General features: G+C 34.1%; 2 protein-coding genes and 1 long non-coding RNA gene across 4 annotated transcripts; 2 read left to right on the forward strand and 1 right to left on the reverse strand.

The window, feature by feature from the left end:
- Nucleotides 1-484: 484 nt before the first annotated feature.
- LOC134276193 (uncharacterized protein C1orf198 homolog) lies at nt 485-6,078 on the reverse strand. Of its 2 annotated transcripts, XR_009993990.1 has the most exons (5): nt 5,728-6,078; nt 3,571-3,621; nt 2,182-2,913; nt 743-1,357; nt 485-699 (listed from the first exon to the last, which is right to left on the reverse strand). XR_009993990.1 is itself a non-coding variant. In XM_062758471.1 (4 exons), the coding sequence occupies exons 1-4, from the start codon at nt 5,995-5,997 to the stop codon at nt 1,301-1,303; spliced, it is 1,110 nt and encodes a 369-aa protein (XP_062614455.1). In that variant the 5' UTR covers nt 5,998-6,078; the 3' UTR covers nt 485-1,300. The 2 variants fall into 2 exon arrangements, 1 of the variants encoding a protein (XP_062614455.1); XM_062758471.1 differs by having other exon boundaries at nt 485-1,357.
- LOC134276181 (uncharacterized) lies at nt 4,977-5,227 on the forward strand. Its single transcript, XR_009993989.1, has 2 exons — nt 4,977-5,067; nt 5,098-5,227. It is a non-coding gene; the product is annotated as an uncharacterized LOC134276181 (long non-coding RNA).
- A 108-nt stretch (nt 6,079-6,186) lies between the features above and the next one.
- Nucleotides 6,187-20,017, forward strand: LOC134276192 (nuclear exosome regulator NRDE2-like). The gene is made up of 10 exons (XM_062758470.1): nt 6,187-6,407; nt 6,641-6,737; nt 7,337-7,386; nt 9,380-9,488; nt 9,602-10,548; nt 12,458-12,718; nt 13,192-14,619; nt 15,349-15,479; nt 17,142-17,213; nt 19,666-20,017. Exons 1-10 carry the CDS (start codon nt 6,317-6,319, stop codon nt 19,789-19,791), a joined length of 3,312 nt encoding a protein of 1,103 aa, XP_062614454.1. The 5' UTR covers nt 6,187-6,316; the 3' UTR covers nt 19,792-20,017.
- Nucleotides 20,018-21,179: the final 1,162 nt, after the last annotated feature.

Genomic DNA, 21,179 nt, shown 5'->3' on the forward strand with positions numbered 1-21,179 from the left:
AGAAAATTGGTAGGTATATTTGCTCCTATAAGTAGTTGTGTAACATTGTGGTTAGCATATTGTTAGCCTCGAAGGGAAATAATACTCACCCAGGATATTTTATTGCTAGGGGTTCGAATTCAACCCAAGAATTTCACATATATTTTTTTAATATTAAATACAAAAGTTTTTTGCTAGGAGAATTTTACGCAGAAATGTCTGATTTGTCACCATTTCGTAAAATCCAGTAGGAACTTTAAATATTAAATTTCCAAGAGACTGGGACTTCCATTATTTTTGAAGCTATAGGCATTCAGCATGCCTTGTACAACAATCTTTTTTCTCTGTGGACAGTGTATTTGAGCTATGAATTGGGATTATTGGTTTAAAAGTAAATTGTCAGAATTGGAACACCTCTGCATCTGAGGGAGGTATCGCTTGAAAACTGTACAAGTCAAAACTCTGAAAATTCTCTCATCAGTCATTCACAAATATAATGTAAATCTCTAATCAAACACTACTTTATTCCATGAAAAATAAGATATCATAAAATAAGAGTGATGTTTAATACTTAAAAAAAAACAACATAATAATACAGGGATTACCAGTATCGCAAATGTTAAAAGATTTAGAAAAAAGTAAATATACCAGTTATTCAATATGTAATCAGGCATATACATAATCTTTATCAATGAATGTTTTAAAATTATCAGTGAAATACTGTAGGAATCAAGATGCTCAGTGTGTGTGCCACAAATTGCACTAATAATAAATAAATTACTAAGTACAACCATCAAATAGACGTGAAATACCTTAAAAGGGAAAAAAATAAACATGTTGACAGATAACAATTTCAGACGAAACAACCTCCAAAGTTTCACATACACATGGGTTGTTACATAAAAAATACTTTAATATGACATTTATAACTACATATATACATGATGTAACGGTTCATATTGCACAATACACAACCTGTTGCAGCAGTCCTCTCAATGAACATCAAATATCATATGTTATAGAAAATAAAATGTTTATGTAATAAAAGTAGGCAGTGTACAATGGTTATACATGTAGTACATGTATTGCTCTGAATTCTCTCTCTCTCTCTCTCTACATATATGTAATATGTTATAAAGAAAGTAAACAAAATCATAATTAAATGATCAAGTGGAAATTACACAATGCAGTATGCTACTCTTATGCATGTTTTACAATTTACGCACTGATGTATAATATTGTATCCATGTGACAGTGTTTTTTTCTGTTTGCTGCATTCTGTACAGCTTTGAAATCTTTCTGTTTTCCTGAATTATATTTCTCACCACTGATCCAAGAAGTCAAACCCAGTCATTGGTATAGAGGAGTCATTTAATGCCTGGAAAATAAAGTCACACAGTAAAGATATAATGCAGCATTAAATGTACCTAATATGTAATAGAATGCAGCATTAACTGAACCTTATACGTAATAGAATGCAGCATTAACTGAACCTTATATGTAATAGAATGCAGTATTAACTGAACCTTATATGTAATAGAATGCAGCATTAACTGAACCTTATATGTAATAGAATGCAGCATTAACTGAACCTTATATGTAATAGAATGCAGCATTAACTGAACCTTATATGTAATAGAATGCAGTATTAACTGAACCTTATATGTAATAGAATGCAGCATTAACTGAACCTTATATGTAATAGAATGCAGCATTAACTGAACCTTATACGTAACAGAATGCAGTATTAAATGTATGTAATATGTAAAAGAATGTAGCATGAATGTACCCAATATAAGACCGAATGCAGCATTAAATGTATCACTTTATATCCTTTATATATGAATAGTAGGGTAAACTAACTAACATTAGACTGAGATGCATATAAATATTTGTAGATTGAGTCGATGATACAACTCAGCACAAACAAAAAAATGTACCAATTCTTTTCCTTATTAATTAAAATGATATAAAACACCAAAACCCTCTTAAATTTTTAAGGTAAAAAAGTTGACCATCATACCAATTACCGGTAATACCTTTAAACCAAAATAAAAGTATGTTTACCTCTTCTTTTAAACCTCTGTCTGTAGAATCCAAAATGTTTATCAAAGGGATAGAGGGAAAAATAATGACTTAAATTGGAGAATTTTTTTAAAATATCCACTAAACTGATTGAATAACCAGCAAAATCGGCCTTACCTCTGAGGGTGTGTTGTCTACTGGTTTGAGTTCAGCAGTCCTATACCCATCCTCCTCAGTAAAAGAGGGCTGTGGTAAAGTCATTTCCTCTCTCTCCATAATTTGTCTGATTGGTTCCTTTAGCAGGGGTTTGTGGGCAGGGGAGGAGTTGGAGCTGCTGGAACTGTCCTCTTCCTGGTTAATTAGTGCCACACCCACTGCCATGGCAGGGTTGTCAAAGGCATTCAGTTCCACATCATTGAATTCCCTTGAGTTGGACATAGATTTAGGCAAAGATTCTTTTCTCTTATTTACTAGGAATTCACAGTCCTGCTGATTTTTTCTGGAGAATGAGGAAGACAGATGTAACTTTGAATTTTTACTTTCTGACTTTGCTGGTGATGTTTTCTTAGGTGAGTCTTGAAGGGTACCATTAGGTTGCTTTTCAGGAGGAGGGCCAGAGAGGTCCCCATTGCTGCCTTTGAAGGCATAGTTAATGGCCTCAGGGCTCTGACTTCTTCTCTCAGAGTCTTTCATGCCCTCTAGTGTGTTGATATCTGTACGTCTTATTGAATTCCTTTCTTTCAGCTTTTCTGGGAATGTACTATTCCACAAGCTTTCATTCGTATATTTGAATTGCCTCTCAGTTGGTTTTACAGATGAATTTGACTCTTGCTTTTTTGATTTGGCTGTTTTTGAAGGTTTTGCCAACTCTTCAGGTTCCAAGTCTGCTAAAGTTAAATCCTCTTGACTCTGAAACACATTAAAGTATATATAATTTTAAAAAAGCCATTATTTAGTTTTATTTAGGATTACCTATTAGTTTTAAAGGGTTTCATAATAATACTATATTGATTAATATTGGTTAATTACAATTAAATACCCACATCATCAAGGTCAAGATCAACTTCCAGCTTGACAAATTAACAATAAAAATACGGAGGGAAAACATAACCTCATGACTGTTTGCTAATGCAGCACATTCAGAAATTTGTCTGTACTTATCATTGCAGGAGCCAGTACAGATAAATTGATAATATTTGACACTTAACAAAAATTTTTGCCTCATTATCAATACTAATTTTCTACCCGCGGATTAAACAGAAATTGGGATTCCGCAGAATTATGACCCCGTGGAAAAATTACGTCTACAGTAATTTTTTGATGCAAGAATTTTTAGTTTTTTACTAATAGAAATTTCAAGTAATTTAAATCTTGAAGTAAGGGATTGTGTCAAAACCAGAAGTGCTATTGATTAAGTACCCATCTGTGGATAAAGCATAGTTTTATCTCATGGGTATTATTATCCACATATATGAGAAATAAAATTGATTTGGTTATTGCCTAGATCATGAATGGACAACTAATTAAAGCTGATCAGGTGCAGAACAAATTACACAAAAATACTACCTTAGATCGCCATGAAAAAGGTGCAGAATGCTCATCTTGCCATGTCCAAAACTGAGGAGAAGATAAATAAGAATACAATTAAGAATGTAGATAAATAGTTTAATGTGCACTTAAGTTTTTTAAAAGCTTTATTTCTGTGTTCTTTTAAAATACAAATACATTTTAATAGATTTATCAAATATTTGCACAGAAAGATTTTACACCCACGCTGCAATAATGTAGCCCTTTCCATTTTTTGGGGGGTGGGGTGGGTGGGGGAAGGGCTACTTCTCCTTAAGATCTCTGTAATGGTGCAAATGTGAGAGTGATTCATTCCCGCACAGATTTTGGCTTAAATTATCAGTAAATGGCTATTTAATTAGCATTTCTTACCTGAACTCCAAAAATGAAGTTATGCAAAACATAAATCAATCCAAACATACACAGAACAATCCATATATCGGCTATTTTTCGTGTATGCCAACATCACAACTTGAATTTGTCCCCCATGTTTACCGACCTTGATTGATTTTATTTTGGGACTGCCAATGAGACTAGGGATCAGTAGGGAGCAGATGTCTGTAGGAATTACCTTATTTTAGGCATAAATATCGCCGTTTACAAAAGAATGTCACATGGAATAGTTTCATTTATCAATGTTTAGTGATGCCATACAGCACAATCATTTAGTTATTCTGTATATCTACTTCACAAAGCAATTTTAATTTTTGAGAACTGTCATGGCTTTTGATGAGAGTGACTGGTAAACATTAGCAGAATTATTTATCTGGTTTTCATGTTTAACGGTATATTCTATTGACAGTGAATAAAAATTTTGCCTTCTTAGAAGTAAGTTGACAGTAAAAACTATTTATTTTGATTGCAGTCGCTCATTTAAAAAAAAAAAATATTCTCACAATTACGGAGATGCTGTGGAATTTTAGCCCTCTCCAGAAAATGTCCGATTAAAAAATCAGGAGGCCTACATTATTGCAGCTAAAACCCACTCACTTTCCCATCTCACTTGTACTAACATAAACAGTCATGAACACTAAAGTTATCACAAAAATGATGTGATCCTCATCTTTTAAAAGCTAAAATACCAAATCATTCGGTTAGACTTGACTTTACCAGTCTCCAGATCAGCAAGTTCCTCATTGGACTATGGCGTAACATTTACATCACTCAACTGATAAGGGTTAAATTTCCACACTATTCCACTGATTAGGGTTACCTGGTAGTCTTGCACCCACCTGAGATATTAGGGTTACTGTAGATTCCTTATTTTTCGCGAGTACTTTTTATTGCGAATGGACTATTCAACGTCAAATCGTGATAATAATATTTCGCAAATGGTCGATTGATTAAGAGATTTAACACTGATTTCAGCACAATAAAAATAAATGGGAATAATTTTATTTCGCATGTGGTGCTTCTCGCAAAATTACGCGATGATTAATTCCACAAGTATATTTAAGATTTTAAAGTAGTCCTTGCATTAGTATTCGACTGATTAGGGTTAGTCTCCCATCCATCCGACAGATTAAGGTTAGTCCTCGCACATTATTTGACTGATTAGGGTTAGTCTAGCATCTTCCCAAGAGATTTCGTCTAAATGTCTTAGTTCTTGCATACCATCTGCTAGATTAGGGTTAGTGACTCGTTCTGTTAGATAATTTGAGAAATTCTGTTGTTTTTGTTATTTTTCCAAGATCATAATTCAGCTTCAATGGTATTTCGTTCATTTGTTTGCATGGAAGAAGTACTAATAAACATATAAACAATATTCATTAATTTTTTCGGAGAGCGAGGTTAAAAACTTCGTTTAAAAACGAAGTTTTGAACTAAACTTTTAACTGTAGAATTCAAATTTGGGATCAAAAGGCTCAAAAACCTCGTATTAGTTATTTTTGATCACTCACGCTATCTCATATATATACTGAAGTTGCCTTCGGCGAAACTACATTTTAGTGCGTTTTTCTGAGGACCGTTAAAGTAAAGTCATTCGAATCATTTGGTATGCTAAACTAAGATAAATGATAAAACCTTGGATTATTGATACTTAATCCTAGAACACTAATATTATATTTATACAACTATTGAACTAAAACACATCAGGATATAGCAAGCTGCAGTTTTCAGAAAGATCATTTAGTTTAATATAGAGTTAAGACATACATCATTGTTCTCATCAACTATTATTTTCTCTCCAGACGATATTGCCAATCGTGGAAAACTCTGTGGGTAATCTTCTGTCTTGTCAACATCTTGGTACACTCTCCTGACGTCTGGTTTGACAAAGTAATCGTCTAGTGTGGTTTCTTTTTCCATCAGGTTCATTGCTCTCCATCTATCCCCAAGCAGTTCCTCCACCAGCAAAACATCACTCACGACCCGCTTTGTCAGGGGATTAATAGAGGAAAAATAATCCACTGTTGCCGAGTCCATTTTTCTCTTTTTAAAACTTTATTAAAGCAGTTTGACAGACAATGGGAAAAGACCCCGGAAATAAAAAACGATGATAGTTCGTACGAGAACTAGTTCGATTTAGGTAAATGATTTTTTTTTTTTTAAATTTCGGAAAGTTTCCAATAAAAGTTTATTTGTTAAGTTTAAAAGTTTATGTTCTTTATATTCTCTGCATGAAAAAATTTAAAGGAATGTGATTGAGCTTAAAAAGATTAAATACATTAAAGTTAAGAAACTTCTGTGGTCGATTTAACAAAAAGTTAAGTTTCACTTTCCTATTTACTGATTTGGATGGGAAATGAATCCCCTTTTCCCAGTTTCATCAAAAAACACACTTTTTCCATTAAATACAGATGAGAATGATACAACAACTACTAAGAATTTGGATGGTCAGTGTTTCAATTTTTTTTAGTGCTAAACATGTAGAAGTTTTCATTTGTTTACCAGTTTACATGTCATTTCAAATTGTTTACATCTTCTCAACTTAGAATATGATATGATAATCAATCCTACCAATATAATGCATTTAATATGAGAAAATTAATATGTTTTTCATTGTACATGTAGCCTGAGTTAGACTCTAATGTGAATTACCGGTACCTTTTTTTAAAAAAAATTTCAGTGAACTTGGACTGGTTGCAGAACAAGAGTTTTCCAAGCAGACAGTTTGATGTCACGATATTACAAGGACCAAAGGAAAAGGAGAGTGTGTCAAACCAGTAAGAAAACGATTTAGACCCGTTTCTTTGATTTATATTGCCTATGTTTTATATCAAGACTTATAAATACTTAAGCAACTTTTTCATTTAGGGTGCATTTACTCCAGCATGCTAGAGGATTGAGGTTCACGGCAAGATACTTTTGACTTGGCGCCTCTAGCATCCATTATAGAAATTCTCTTTGTAGCTGCAGAACTGATGTGTTGTGATTTTTTTATTTTTGTCGTTGACCATAAAGCTACAGATACCATAAGCAAATAATGTGCAAGTTTATGGCACAAGAGTTTCTGTGCATGATTTGGGAGAATATTTCTCCACTTTCCAGCATTGGTCCAACAACTGTCTTTTGCTCCCTAATTCTACACACACTTTTTACTAAACTATATATTTTATCCACCTCCCAAAGCTTTTATATTTGTCAAGAGAGTTTATAAGTCTGTTGACAAATTAAGCACGTAGACAGTTATATCATAACAAAAATTAATTTACATGATTGTATAACTTCTTATATTAAAGAAAACTTTGATATTACATTCTTCATAATCATGATATTGGACTTAGACATTCTGTGACAAATATGTTGATTCATTTTATTACAGAGACATCCTTGAATCCTCTGAGGAGACACCAGATGAGTCAAACACTAAAGGTTCACAATTTTCTCTTTTTTCTCCTGTATTTATACAACTCCTACAGTTACATATAGATTACCAATCAGTCTCTATTTATTAGCAGGATTTTAAAAAATTAAACCGGAAAGGAATAATGTGATTTCAGTATTTCGTATTACCTAGCTGCAGAACTGTAGCTCTCAGAAAAAATATATATTGATAGACCAGCTGTAGACCGGAGAGCTACAGTGCCACCCATTGAAAAAACTGTATATTTATTGTGCGCTCGGTTCTGGATTAATTCTTCCAAATTCTTACCTCAGTTGCAAAAAAGCTAGATTTCAATATAGTCCTTACTCCTTTATCAATTACTTTCGTAGTTTACATCTGTATACGAAGCGCGTCGGACCGAATTATCTTGCAAACCAAAATGGCAGTATAAATAGACGAAATTTTCGATGATCACAATTTCAGGGCCAGGAGGGCTATTAACCAGAAGTCTCTGTCGAGACTGTAGCTCTACTGGTTTGTACTGATCAAAAACCGATGCACAGAATTATGTATCTTAGTGTAGTCTACTTGACGTGTGATAAGTTATATTGAAATCAGACCAAAACTGTAGAAGGAGTAGCATTTTAAAGGAATTCCACAGAAAATTCTACTCTTAGTAACCATGGCAACACCGTTCATTGAAATCAAAAACCGATGCACTATTATATGTAAATTAGTGTAGTTTACTTGTGTGCCAAGTGATAATGAAATCAGACCAAAACTGTAGAAGGAGTAGCGTTTTAAAGGAATTTCACAGAAAATTCTATTTTTAGTAACCATGGCAACATCGTTCATCGAAATCAAAAACCGATGCACTATTTTATGTATCTTAGTGTAGTCTACTTGTGTGCCAAGTGATATTGAAATGAGACTAAAACTGTAGAAGGAGTAGCATCTTAAAGGAATTTCTCAGAAAATTCTATTTTTAGTAACCATGGCAACATCGTTCATCGAAACCAAAAACCGATGCATTATTTTATGTATCTTAGTGTAGTCTACTTGTGTGCCTAGTAATATTGAAATCAGACCAAAACTTTAGAAGGAGTAGCATTTTAAAGGAATTTCTCAGGAAATTCTATTTTTAGTAACCATGGCAACACCGTTCATCGAAATCAAAAACCGATGCACTATTTTATATATCTTAGTGTAGTCTACTTGTGTGCCAAGTTATATTGAAATCAGACTAAAATTGTAGGAGGAGTAGCGTTTTGAAAAATTGTTTACAGACAGACGGACAGACAGACAGACAGACAGACAGACAGACGGACGGATGCCGGACGCATTACTATTGCATAAGCTCTTCTGGTCTCTGACCAGTAAAGCTAAAAACAAATATAAGGAATGTTTTGTTGTGGAAACAGTGAAAGAATATGTTAGAAACACACGGTTAGTAATATTTTGAGATGACAGTTTTAAAAACACGGAGAAATAAATCGAGAAACAGCACACTTTTCTGTGCGCAATAAATTTACAGTTTTTTCAATAGGTGGCACTGTAGCTCTCCGGTCTATCAATATATATTTTTTTGGAGAGCTACAGTTCCACAGCTACTAATTACCATGATTCAAATTCTTATGTGAAAGGAATAGATTATTTTTTGAAGATGGAGTAATGCTCATATTCTTTAGAAACCTAAAACAATTAATTTCAAATGGTTTGGTACAAAGAATTAAGACTCTAAAAGTTAAAAACACATTACAGTAAAATGCATTTAATCATTTTAATATAGTATATAAATACACTTATGAGGAATCCTTGCAAGCATGTGATGAAGTGATTATCCTTCCCTATATAGCTGTAAATCGTATTATGAACTTTTCAATTATATAGAAATAATGATTAAATTTCATAATGTTTATCCCTGGCATTATATATTATGTATATTGGTACTATAAGTGTGTTTACTGTATATACATCACATTAACATGTTTAATGTGAACTGAACTGTGTAGCTTATAATTTTATATTTTTTCCATACAGTGTCAAAAAAGAGAAAGAAGAAAAAACATAAACATAAAAACAAAAAGAAAAAATATCACAAAGGGGACATTTCAAGATCACCTAGTCCTCGTGCAGAAGTCAAGACAAAGTAAGATATTTTTCTCTCTAAATTTTGCACCACAGTCTTATCCATGACATCATTAACTATTGAGTATGGCATTAATTTTACATTTTGCGTTAAGTAGAATTTTTTATTTAAAGGGTTCCAGAGATTCAGGGAAACAAAGTATTTATTGAAGAGCTGCCTTATCTTGAACCAGAGGATGCCTTCAGGATTGATCGTAAATCTAATGTCCATAACTGGAAGTATGAATCTCTGTACAAAGGACATATTGCTGCTTTTCCCCAGCGTTTCCAAGCAAGTCTAGGAGGAGACTCCCAGTCTAGAGATACACAAAACAAAAATAAGCACAAAACAATGAGGTATTACAGCAGAGAAAATCGGAAACTCTTGGCACAAGCTCCACTGTGTCATCTTGTACCGTCCAGAAATACTGGGAGTTTCCAATCTGATGTCATACCCATCCCTCTGGAGGATGTATCAGAGAGAGCTGAGGAGAATCGGAGTGAGGATATAAGAGAGAGACTGATGGACACAGCCACCTCACATTACATACAGGGGGTGGGGGTAGAAGCAGTGGACAGTAATGTCAGTGTAACAGAGGTAGAGGAGAGACTGAACAAGAGGACAGCTGAGTTTAATCGTAGAACACGGGAGGAACCTCACAACACAGACTTATGGCTGGAATTTGTGGAGTACCAGGACTCCTTACTAAGGCTGCCAGAATTGGAGGGCTCTTTCAAAATGTCTAAGTCTGCTGTCCTGGAAAAGAAGATTGCCATCTTGAAAAAAGCCATGGAATTGAATCAGAGTAACATTGTTTTGAAACTAAAGTATTTACAGTTGTGCCAGGAAATTTTGGAACCCAATGAAATAAACAAAGAAATGGAGGACCTGCTGTTTCACAACCCAACAAATATTTCCTTGTGGAAGCAGTACCTTATGTTCAACCAAAGCAGGCTGTCTAATTTTTCTGTGTCTAGAATGTGCAAGCTATATCAGAAGTGCATCACAACACTTGTTAAATACCAGGAGGGAAAATTAAAGACCCATACTTTACCTGTAAACCTGTCAGAAGAGATACTTGGTATGCTTTCTCTTGATTATCTGTACATTATACAATATATATATTTTTAGGTCACCTGAGTAAACTCAGGTGACCTATTGCTATCTGTTTTCGTCCGTCGTCGTGCGTCGTGTGTTAACATTTGAACATTTTCAGCTTCTTCTCTGCAACCACTGAACCAATTTCAACCAAATTTGGCACAAAGCATCTATGGATGAAGGGGAACAAAAATTGTGAATTTATCCCTGCCCCCCCTGGGCCTATGGGGCCAAAACCACTAAAATTAATGCAATCTTTAAAAATCTTCTTCTTTTTGGACATCAAGCAGTCAAACTGTTTGCATGATTGTAATCAGCATTGAGTCCTCTACCAAAATTGTGAAATTCATGGCCCTTTTATAATTGTAGTGAAAATGCATTATTTCTTTGAAAATCTCTCTGCTCCTGGGTATTAAATAAACCAACTAAGTGCATAGTTATGATGAGCAAGAGTGCCTCTACCAAAATTGTGAAAAAAGTCGGGGCTCTATTGATTATATAGTGAAATGCATGAATTCTTTGAACATCTTATCCTTTGCTCCTGGTTAATATGCTAATGATCTAATTACATATTTAAGGCCAGGATTTATTTTATTTTCAGTTTTACAAACCCTCCGCTCAAGGTTTTGAATTTTCAGAAAATTTTTTTTCAAATTTACGAACTCGCACTTCCGGTTTTACGATGAAACGGGGGGTAAATAAAGCTAGATCTGAGAAGATAGCTTGGTTTAGTGTAAAATTCATCGATAAGAGTGCCATTCAAAATGTTTCACCCGTTCAAAGGACAAATAAAATGCTGACGACTTTGTTGCACAATGACATGCTGGTGAGATAATTATGTATTCGTTTCAAAAGTGACTGTAAATTATTTTCCTCCCCCACTGGCCCCAGGTTTTAAACTGCCCGTGGTAGCTATTGCATATTGCCAGGGACATTGTTTAGGTCTCTGTTATAGCTTACTATGGGAGAAATGGGACAAATTGTTAAGTCCATTTGAGGAAGAAATAAACAATAACATGAAGAAGTAAAAAAATTCAACTATTAAAAGGCAAGAATATACAAATATATACACGCATGTAGTATCATTTGTATCAGACAGAAAATTATTTTACACTTAATTGAAAAAAATGTTGACCCTACTCCCCAATACTTCCTGTCTGTTTTATGATAGGAATTATAATTTTAGGCATCAAGTAAATTTTAGAACAATGTCTACACATTCACCTAACACATATTTAAAAAATGAAGATATATTGAAAGACTTTTAAAGAATTGATTTTTAAAAATATATTTTGATCAACATCACAAAATTTATATAACTGGCCCAAACTGGCAGATGATGGAATAAGCAATTAAATGTTCTACTTTCCTATTTGTAAGCATTATGTGTCCAGTGGTAAGGAGCCTATTAGGATAGCATAAAAAAAGAATGTACAAATGTTAATAATTGATTTATCAAAAAAAAAATTTTAGGTATCCTCATGTTCATAACTAAACCTAAACATAAAAAAAAAATGCTGGCCTTTTGAAGAAAGGGGCCTCTTGCAAAATAGATAATTTCACAGGGGTACCAGGGGGGTACTTTGACTAAAAATAAATTAATGCTTTGAAATCTGCCCTTTGATAAGCAATGGTGCCTCTTTCAAAATTTGTGAATTTCATGGCTTTTGGATTAAAACATGAACCAAATACAATTGCTGGAAAGTTGTTACATGATACTCAGGTGACCTATAAGGCCCGTGGGCCTCTTGTTTTATAAACTAATCTGTCAACATTTCTATAGCATATACTATAAAGATTAAACTTTTTGTTGTATGATTCTTAAGTAACTTTTATAATTGCATGTGCATAAGCTAATTAAGATGTAAAAAAGACATATTTTTCTTTCACAGGTATCTTTGTTCAGTTATGTACATTTTTGAAGCAAGCAGGACACAAGGAGAAAGCTGTAGCCTCATTTCAAGCTCTGATCGAACTTAATTTATGCTGCCCAGAGCGCCTAAGATCAGCTGACCTGAGTGAGAAAGCCATTATTTTGGAGAGCTTCTGGGACATTGGGGTGCCCCGATTTGGGGAGGAGGGGGCCAAAGGTTGGAATTACTGGATGGTTAACAAAGACTTACTGCCAACTGAAAGTGAAAGTAATGAGAAAGGTATTGATTTTTAGGTTTGCGAACGTAAAAGGGCGAATATAGCATAAGGCGAAAATAACCCTGTGTACAGTATTCAAGGATCTCACTAAATAAAACATCAACCTTTGTTGTCTAGGTGTCAATTTAATATATACAATTCAATTATACTTTTTAAATATACAGAAGGTAAAGTATGCTTAGCTTTGTCAATGAATAAATATTGAAAAACAAAATGTATTAACATATTGACATACATATATCATAATCTGGCCAGCCCAAGATCAACTGTTTTATTCTCCTCATGACAAGAGAATTTGTAACTTTGACCAAGACTTTCCCTGAAAAATTGACATGGTAATGTGTTTAAAACTGAGAAAATTCAGATGAATTATTGACATAAAAGGGTTTCATAGAATATATCTCTCAATTTTGCTATTCTAAGAATCAAAGTACATTTTAAAGTACATTCAGTTCTTTTTTTTGGCTTTCCTTAGATCCTTCATTAGCTGATGAAGAGGAGGCTATTTTACAGAGCAAAAAAGAAAAATGGGAGACCTGGTTACACTTAGAAACCCTCAGAGAATCAGCTCATTGGTTGCCATGGAAACCAGACCTTTCTGCAGGGGAGACTATGGATGATTGTGAGGATATAGACAGACTTGTCCTCTTTGAGGATATTTCACCATTTGTCTTCTGTTTGCCAGAAAATCTGAAGTTTAATATTCTGATTCAATTTCTTATTTTCCTTGGATTTGAAAATAGTCAATTCATAGAAAATGTCCAGGATGCTGAGAGACTATCTGTAATATTTAACATATTTGGAATGAAAGACTTCCAAAACTCCAGAACACTAACAGAGCAGAGATTTTTACATAAATTTATTGGCAATATTATACAACAAGGACTGTTTAGATGTAATGGAGTACCTCATAGAGAACTTACACTTCTCTGGTTAAGATATCACACACAAAATGAAAATTGGGAAAAGGTTGATTGTAAGAAATTTAAGAAAATGGCAAGAAATGTGTTAAAGGATCCCTTAAACAGAAATAGTAAAGCAGTCTGGATGGAGTATAGCCTTTCACTCTCTAGTCTTGGAGGTAAAAAAGATGCCGAGGAGGTGCTGGAGATGGCTATTCCAATGTTGTGTGTGAATACAGATGATGACAAGGAATACATTCCAGCATTCTACAGAAGTCTTGTTGAACTTTTCCTAAATTTTCCAACAGATACTGATTTGTTTCAGTTTAGCAAGAATACAATCAGGATGGTTCCAGAGTCAGTAAACAGAAGTGTTCACACATTGATTTGTTTATGTGAAAATCGACATAGTGATTTAAAAAATGTTGACAGCACTTGTGCAGTAAAGAAACTAAAAAGCAGAAGAAAAATGGAGGAGTTATTAGAAATGCTCTTACAGGACTACAAGATGGACCCCAAACGAAGCAAAGAGGAATGGTTTTATCTTCTGGAATTCACTCATTGTTGTGCATTGTTTGAATATGTTGTCTCTGATCTTAACCTGGACAGTGCATTGTGTGTTTTAAACAAAGTGCTATCTCTAGTGTTCAGCTTATCGAATTCTCAAACAGAGAATGACAGCAGTGTGAATAAGAACTTTGAATTGTGTTTTGAGCAGATTTTTAGATGCAAGGTCAAGGTTATTCATCATCACATTTCTGTCCACCATTCCTCATTAAGTCCACTTCGAGCTACAGTGGAGGCTGCACTTGAGATCTTCCCGGACCATGTGTACTTTCTGAATGTGTTTACAGAGTTGGAGAAGGGATGTATGGTATTTGGGAGGCTAGATAGATTCTATGGACATCACCTTGGGAGAGTTAAGTCCCCTGACTTGACAGTGTTTGCTGTGGCCTCTTTGATACAGAGGAAAGTTCTCAGGAAAGACCATGTCAATGAAGGTAAAAATAATACCGTTGGTAGGAATCATGCATGAGGCTCAATTTTATCTGTCTACAGGTATTTATTGTGCAATGTGTATCATGACACAGGGACTAAAATACCAGTATTTGGTACAAAATTATTAATTCCAGATATTACTCATCTATTATGTTTATTTGATCAAACTTTTAAACAAAAATCACAAATTCCATATATTAATTTTTGCATTATTATCATGTTAAAATTTTGTGAAAATAAACTGACAGTGTGTTTAATAATAATAAGCAAAAAATTTTAAGGACAGGCTAAAATTTCCACTTATAGGGTATAAAAAAATGTTGAAAAAAGTTAAACTACTGCAAACATCCTTTATATTACAATACATATAATATACTTAACAATGTAAAAAGTAAAATTTTATTTTCGTAGTTTATTTATAATAAAAATTATGGAATTTCTTTTGAAATTGTAGTGAAAATTCCATGTAAAGTTATCCCAATTTTATCAGGATATTTTTGGGAAAAATATATGTGATTGATATATGACAATAAGAAATTTTAGGCAATTTTAAACCATCTCCATAAAATAAGGCCTTGCAAATCATGAATTTGTACTATTTGTTAAAATTTTTTGAAAATTATTCTCCCTTTATTTTTATTTTGTTAAAAATAAAATTTAAATCTTATTTTATTATCTGAAGAATTTATATTTATAAAATGAATTTGAAGAGGTATTTCTGAACATTTCAGATTCTGGTACATCTATTTCACATGCTGGCAGTGGTGTGATGAACAAGATAAGGAGTTATTTGGAGAGATCCCTAGATCTTCCAGAATTACAGCATTGTTCAGTTCTATGGAGTCTCTATTTATATTGTGAGGTCAGCAACTATAACTATCATTTCATCAATTCTAGAACACACTGTTATACTCTGACTGTATTCTTTATTAACAAATATCTTGCACTTGTAAGATATATTACTGTTCTCATGTGATTACTTATATAAATAGTTACACATCAGAGATGTGCAAGAAATAAGTAAACATCCAGTAGACATGGTAGTATGTAAAAATTATTATTTTGTAAATCATTATGATTAAACTCTGGTAAAAGCTAAAGATAATTCATAAAAATAGATATTGTTGTCTGCCATATTAGAGTTCTCAAGACTGTCATTCTCCAGCCCCTATATAAACCCTAGCTTTGACCAGAGTTATCTTATTTCATTGACTCTACTTGAAAGCATGAACATGTAACTTCCCTATGAGATGGGAAGAATAATTTGGCATATGTCTATTTCTGAGTCATTTTCAGCTTTTTACACTTTTTAGCTCAAGTGAGCTTTTCTGATCACATTTTGTCCGTCGTCCGTCCGTCCGTCTGTCTGTCTGTAAACTTTTCACATTTTCGACTTCTTCTTAAGAACCACTGGGCCAATTTTGACCAAACTTGATACAAAGCATCCTTGGGTGAAGGGAAATGTAAATTGTGAAAATGAAGGGCCAAGTCCCCTCACAAGGGGAGATAATCAAGAAAAGACAAAAATAGGGTGGGGTCATTAAAAAAATCTTCTTCTCAAGAACCACTGGGCCAGAGAAGCTGAAACGTATGTGGAAGCATCCTTAGGTAGTGCAGATTCTAAATTGTTAAAATCATGACCCCCGGGGATAGGGCGGGGCCACAATGGGGAATCAAAGTTTTACATAGAAATATATAGGAAAAATCTTTAAAAATCTTCTTCTCAAGAACCACTGGGCCAGAAAAGCTGAAACTGATATGGAAGCATTCTTGGTTAGTGTAATGCAAAATTGTTCAATATATACCCCCGGTTGATTGGGCGGGGCCACAATTTAATCAAAGTTTTACATAGAAATATGTAGGAAAAATCTTTAAAAATCTTCTTCTCAAGAATCACTGGGCCAGAAAAGCTGAAATTTACATGGAAGCATCCTGGGGTAGTGCAGATTCTAAATTGTTCAAATCATGACCCCCGGGGATAGGGTGGGGCCACAATGGGGAATCAAAGTTTTACATAGAAATATATGGGAAAAATCTTTGAAAATCTTCTACTTAAGAACCACTGGGCCAGAAAAGCTGAAACTTATGTGGAAAACCCAGGGTAGTGTAGATTCTAAATTGTTAAAGTCATGAAAATGTGCGGGGCCATAATGGGGAATCAAATTTTTACATAGAAATATATAGGAAAAATCTTTGAAAATCTTCTTCTCAAGAACCACTGAGCCAGAAAAGCTGAAACTTATGTGTAAGCATCCCGGGGTAGTGTAGATTCTAAATTGTTCTAATCATGACCCCCAGGGGTAGGACGGGGCCACAATGGGGAATCAAAGTTTTACAATGTTGAATCAAAGCATCCTGTGGTAGTATAGATTTCAAATCGTTTAAATTATGATCAGTGGGGTAAGGTGGGGTCACAATATGTGTTACAAGGGGGAAATCTGGTGAAGAACAGAATGGTCAAAACTTGACTTCTCAGGTGAGCAGTGTGGCCCATGGGCCTCTTGTTATTCTCTTTACATGACAGGCAAGATTTGGTGAGGGTGACAGGGCCAGTGGAATATATTATAGATCTCTACAGCAATGTCCTTGGGTCAAGGTATGATGAAGTATCTGAATAATATTTTCATATTTAAAAGACAAAACTTTTTTCTCTTTTTAGGTCACCTGAGTAAACTCAGGTGACCTATTGCTGTCTGTTTTTGTCCGTCGTCATGCATCGTTCATCGTGTGTTAACATTTGACCATTTTCAGCTTCTTCTCTGCAACCACTCAACCAATTTCCACCAAATTTTACACAAAGCATCTATGGGTGTATGGGAACAAAAATAATGAATATCATGGTCCCTGCCCCCCTGGGGCCTGGGGGTTGGGGCCAAAACCACTAAAATTAGTGCAATATTTAAAAATCTTCTTCTTTACTCCTGGACATCAAGCAGTTAAACTGTTAGCCTGAATATAATGACCATTGAGTCCTCTACCAAAATTGTGAAATTGATTATTTAATGAAAATGCATTATTTCTTTAAAAATCTTCTTCTCTACTGCTGGGTAATAAATAAAGAAACTAAGGACATAGTTATGATGAGGAAGAATGCCTTTTGCAAAATTGTGAATTTTATGGCCCCAGGGTCAGGGGTTCTAGTGCTAGGGCGGGGCTCTATTGATTATAATATATTGAAAATGCATTATTTCTTTAAAAATCTTCTTCTCCGCTGCTGGATATTCAACAAATTAAGTATATAGTAATGATGAGCAAGAATGCCTCTTTCAAAATTGTGAAGTTTATGGCCCCAGGGTCAGGGGTTCTGGTGTTAGGATGGGGCTCTATTGATTATATAGAGAAAATGCAGAATTTGTTTGAAAATCATCTCTGCTTCTGGGTATTCAACAAACTAACTAAGTATATAGTTATAATGAGCAAGAATGCCTCTTCCAAAATTGTGAATTTTATGGCCCCAGGGTCAGGGTTCTGGTGTTAGGATGGGGCTCTATTGATTATATAGTGAAAATACATTAATTATTTGAAAATCTTCTTCTCTGCTCCTGAGTATTAAATAAACTAGGTACACCTGTATATTGTTATGATGAACAAGAATGCCTCTTCCAAAATTGTGAATTTTTTTGGCCCCAGGGTCAGGGGTTCTGGTCCTAGGGTGGGGCTCAATTGATTAATCATTATATAGTGAAAATACATTATTTCTTTAAAAATCTTCTTCTCGGTTCCTGGGTATTAAATAAACTAAGTACATAGTCATGATGAGGAAGAATGCCTTTGTGAATTTATGTCCCCAGGGTCAGGGGTTCTGTTGTTAGAGCGGGGTTCTATTGGTTATATAGAGAAAATGCAGAAATTGTTTGAAAATCTTCTTCTCTGCTTCTGGGTATTAAGCAGATAAACTACCTATATAGCTATGATGAGCAAGGGCCATTCTTCCTGAATTGTGAATTTCAACACCCCTGGGTCAGTGGTACTTATATACTGAAAATGAATTAATTGATTGAAATCTTCTCCTTTGTATTAATCAAATATTTTTGATGAGCAAGGGTGCCTTTTCCAAAATTGTGAAATGTGTGGACCAAAGGTCAGGGGTTCATGTGTGGTAGTGGCACTATACTAATTATTGCTTAATATTACTGATTAGTCGAAATACATATTTTTTTTCCCTACTCTGTCTATGGGTATTAAGTTACCAAAACTTAACTTGCTAAGTGTATAGTTACGATTGTCAATGGGGGGTCTTTCAAAATTGTGAATGCCATGATGTCCAGTTTAAAACATGAACCAAACTCAATCGTTGTAAAGTTGTTGCATGATGCTCAGGTGACCTATAAGGCCCATGGGCCTCTTGTCTTTTATATACTATCAAAATAAAATGAAGAAAAAAACTGAATTTCATTATCTTCAATAAAAATGTGTTATAAATGGTTAAAATAAATTATTGATTGATTGTATATTGTTCAACGTCCCTCTCAAGAATTTTTCACTCATATGGAGATGCCACCACTTGCCGGTGGAGAACTGCAAATTTTTGTCCTATGCTCGGCACTTAGGGCCATTGAGCAGGGAGGGATCTTTTTCATGCCAGCACCTACTGCCACACATGACCTCGGTTTATACTGTCTGATCCAAAGGACCTGGTTAAAATAAATAAGGGCCTAAATACATTCAAGTAGCATATTTCAATGATGGTATTTTACCATTTAGCTCATTATTCATTTAGTATGGGTGGATGGTGTGCTTTTCTGACTTATCTGTGACAATAACTGCTCAAGCATGAACCCTACCCAACAGTATGTTTAGAAACACTGTAAAGGTGATTCTTAATATTGTTCAGCTTATTGAAAAAATTATATGAAACTGTAATTTTAAGGTTAGGGATATTTAAAGTTATTTTCAGCAATATAATTTCACTACTTTGGCAAGAAAAATATGGTTCTATTTCATTTCCATTAATAAATTGTACTGACCGGTTAATTAGATTAAGGCTAAACTTACAATTCCCAAGTCAATGTTTATTTATCTTGTTTATATCAATGTACTTTTTGTAGGGTCTATATTTGGATGGTGTAAGAATTTTCCAAAACTCTAAACTAGAGGAAATTACAGATTTGATGCTGGAGAAAGAAATTCGTCTACAGATCCCACTTGAAGAAATTGATATTTTACAGAGCTGAATCTTTATATTACTAACATATGAATTGAAACAAACGGTTGTTATTCTAAACCAGTAAAAACAACTACAATGCTCACAAACAGCAACATTTTTTTAATAAAGTTTATTCCAATTATAACTATTCCCACTTTAAGAAATTCAAGAGGAGGTAAATTTTTATGTGGGAATACTAGATGGAATACTTGTGCTTATAATGAAAAGAAAAATAAATATAGGATCACCCATGATTTGTGGTTGGGTGTTGTCATTATCGCAATTCATGGTCAAAATGTATCTTCTCCTAGTGAACTCCAGACTGTGGCTTAAGACAATGTCTTTTATGTGGGGTTGTAACAAAGTTTCTGTTACATAGGATGCATTGACTGATTTTGACCCCAAGTTTGATGATTCTATCTGGTCCAATAATTTTTCCATAATGAGCCAGATGAGTTTTGCCATAGCATCTTTAATTAGGTCACAGTACACGCAGTAACCCGTTTTCAATGTGTCACAATTATAATCTATCCAAGGTGTATCAGCTGAAATAGTTTAATTAGGGCCCCAATGAGCCTGACGCACAAAACAAGTTGACAGAAACACATGAACATGCACCTTACCATAAAACATGGGGCAAACTTAATATAAAGGTGGAAGGGGCTAGAGCTAAGAATTTTGGTCCAGGGTGTGTGACTTTCCTTCCATAACATAATTTCAATTTCTATTTGACATTATTTCAATTTCTATTTGTTTTCTCTGTGATAGCTCTTTGAAAGGTAGGTGATTAAAAAGGGAATCCAAATTATAATTAAAATAGTTACAGACAAAATCTTTAAAAGACTGAGCCAGTAAAGCCAAAACTGCCACAAAGTTTATTATACTACATCTATAAGTACACTGTTTTTAAGGAGGCCACCCCACCTCCCAGTCCTCTTAAATTGTTAAGTGCACTTGATTATAACATTTTACGCTGTTCCACATATGTTCACCAAATTAAGCTTTATCAACCACCTTAAAGATCGGGCTCTGAACACTTATGTCAAATGAGAAATGTTTTTTTTTGGACTTGGAGAAAATTTTGTCCCATAAAGATGTGCATACCAAATTATTTTTAAACATTACATGTATATAGGTTCTGCAGAAAAATGTGCTGAAAGACGATAAGTAGTGAAGAGAAAACAAAGTTGTGCATGTTCAATTACCCTGGAAATTTTCATTGAAAATGTCATTTAATTTTTTTAAACTGTGCGATTCAATGTATATAAATATATTATTTATTGTGTAATTTAGTTAATGTACCTTCCATTGAAGGGAAGATTACGTATACTCCATCTGCTTATTAGGAAAAAAACACAAAACTTGTTTTCTCCCAAAATTCAAATATCAATGCTAAAATGTGTGCCTCTCTAAGTT

This window comes from Saccostrea cucullata, unplaced genomic scaffold (genome assembly GCF_032062105.1).
Source record: "Saccostrea cucullata isolate Sc308-1 unplaced genomic scaffold, CSIRO_AGI_Scuc_v1 ctg151, whole genome shotgun sequence".
NCBI classification, from domain to species: domain Eukaryota; kingdom Metazoa; phylum Mollusca; class Bivalvia; order Ostreida; family Ostreidae; genus Saccostrea; species Saccostrea cuccullata.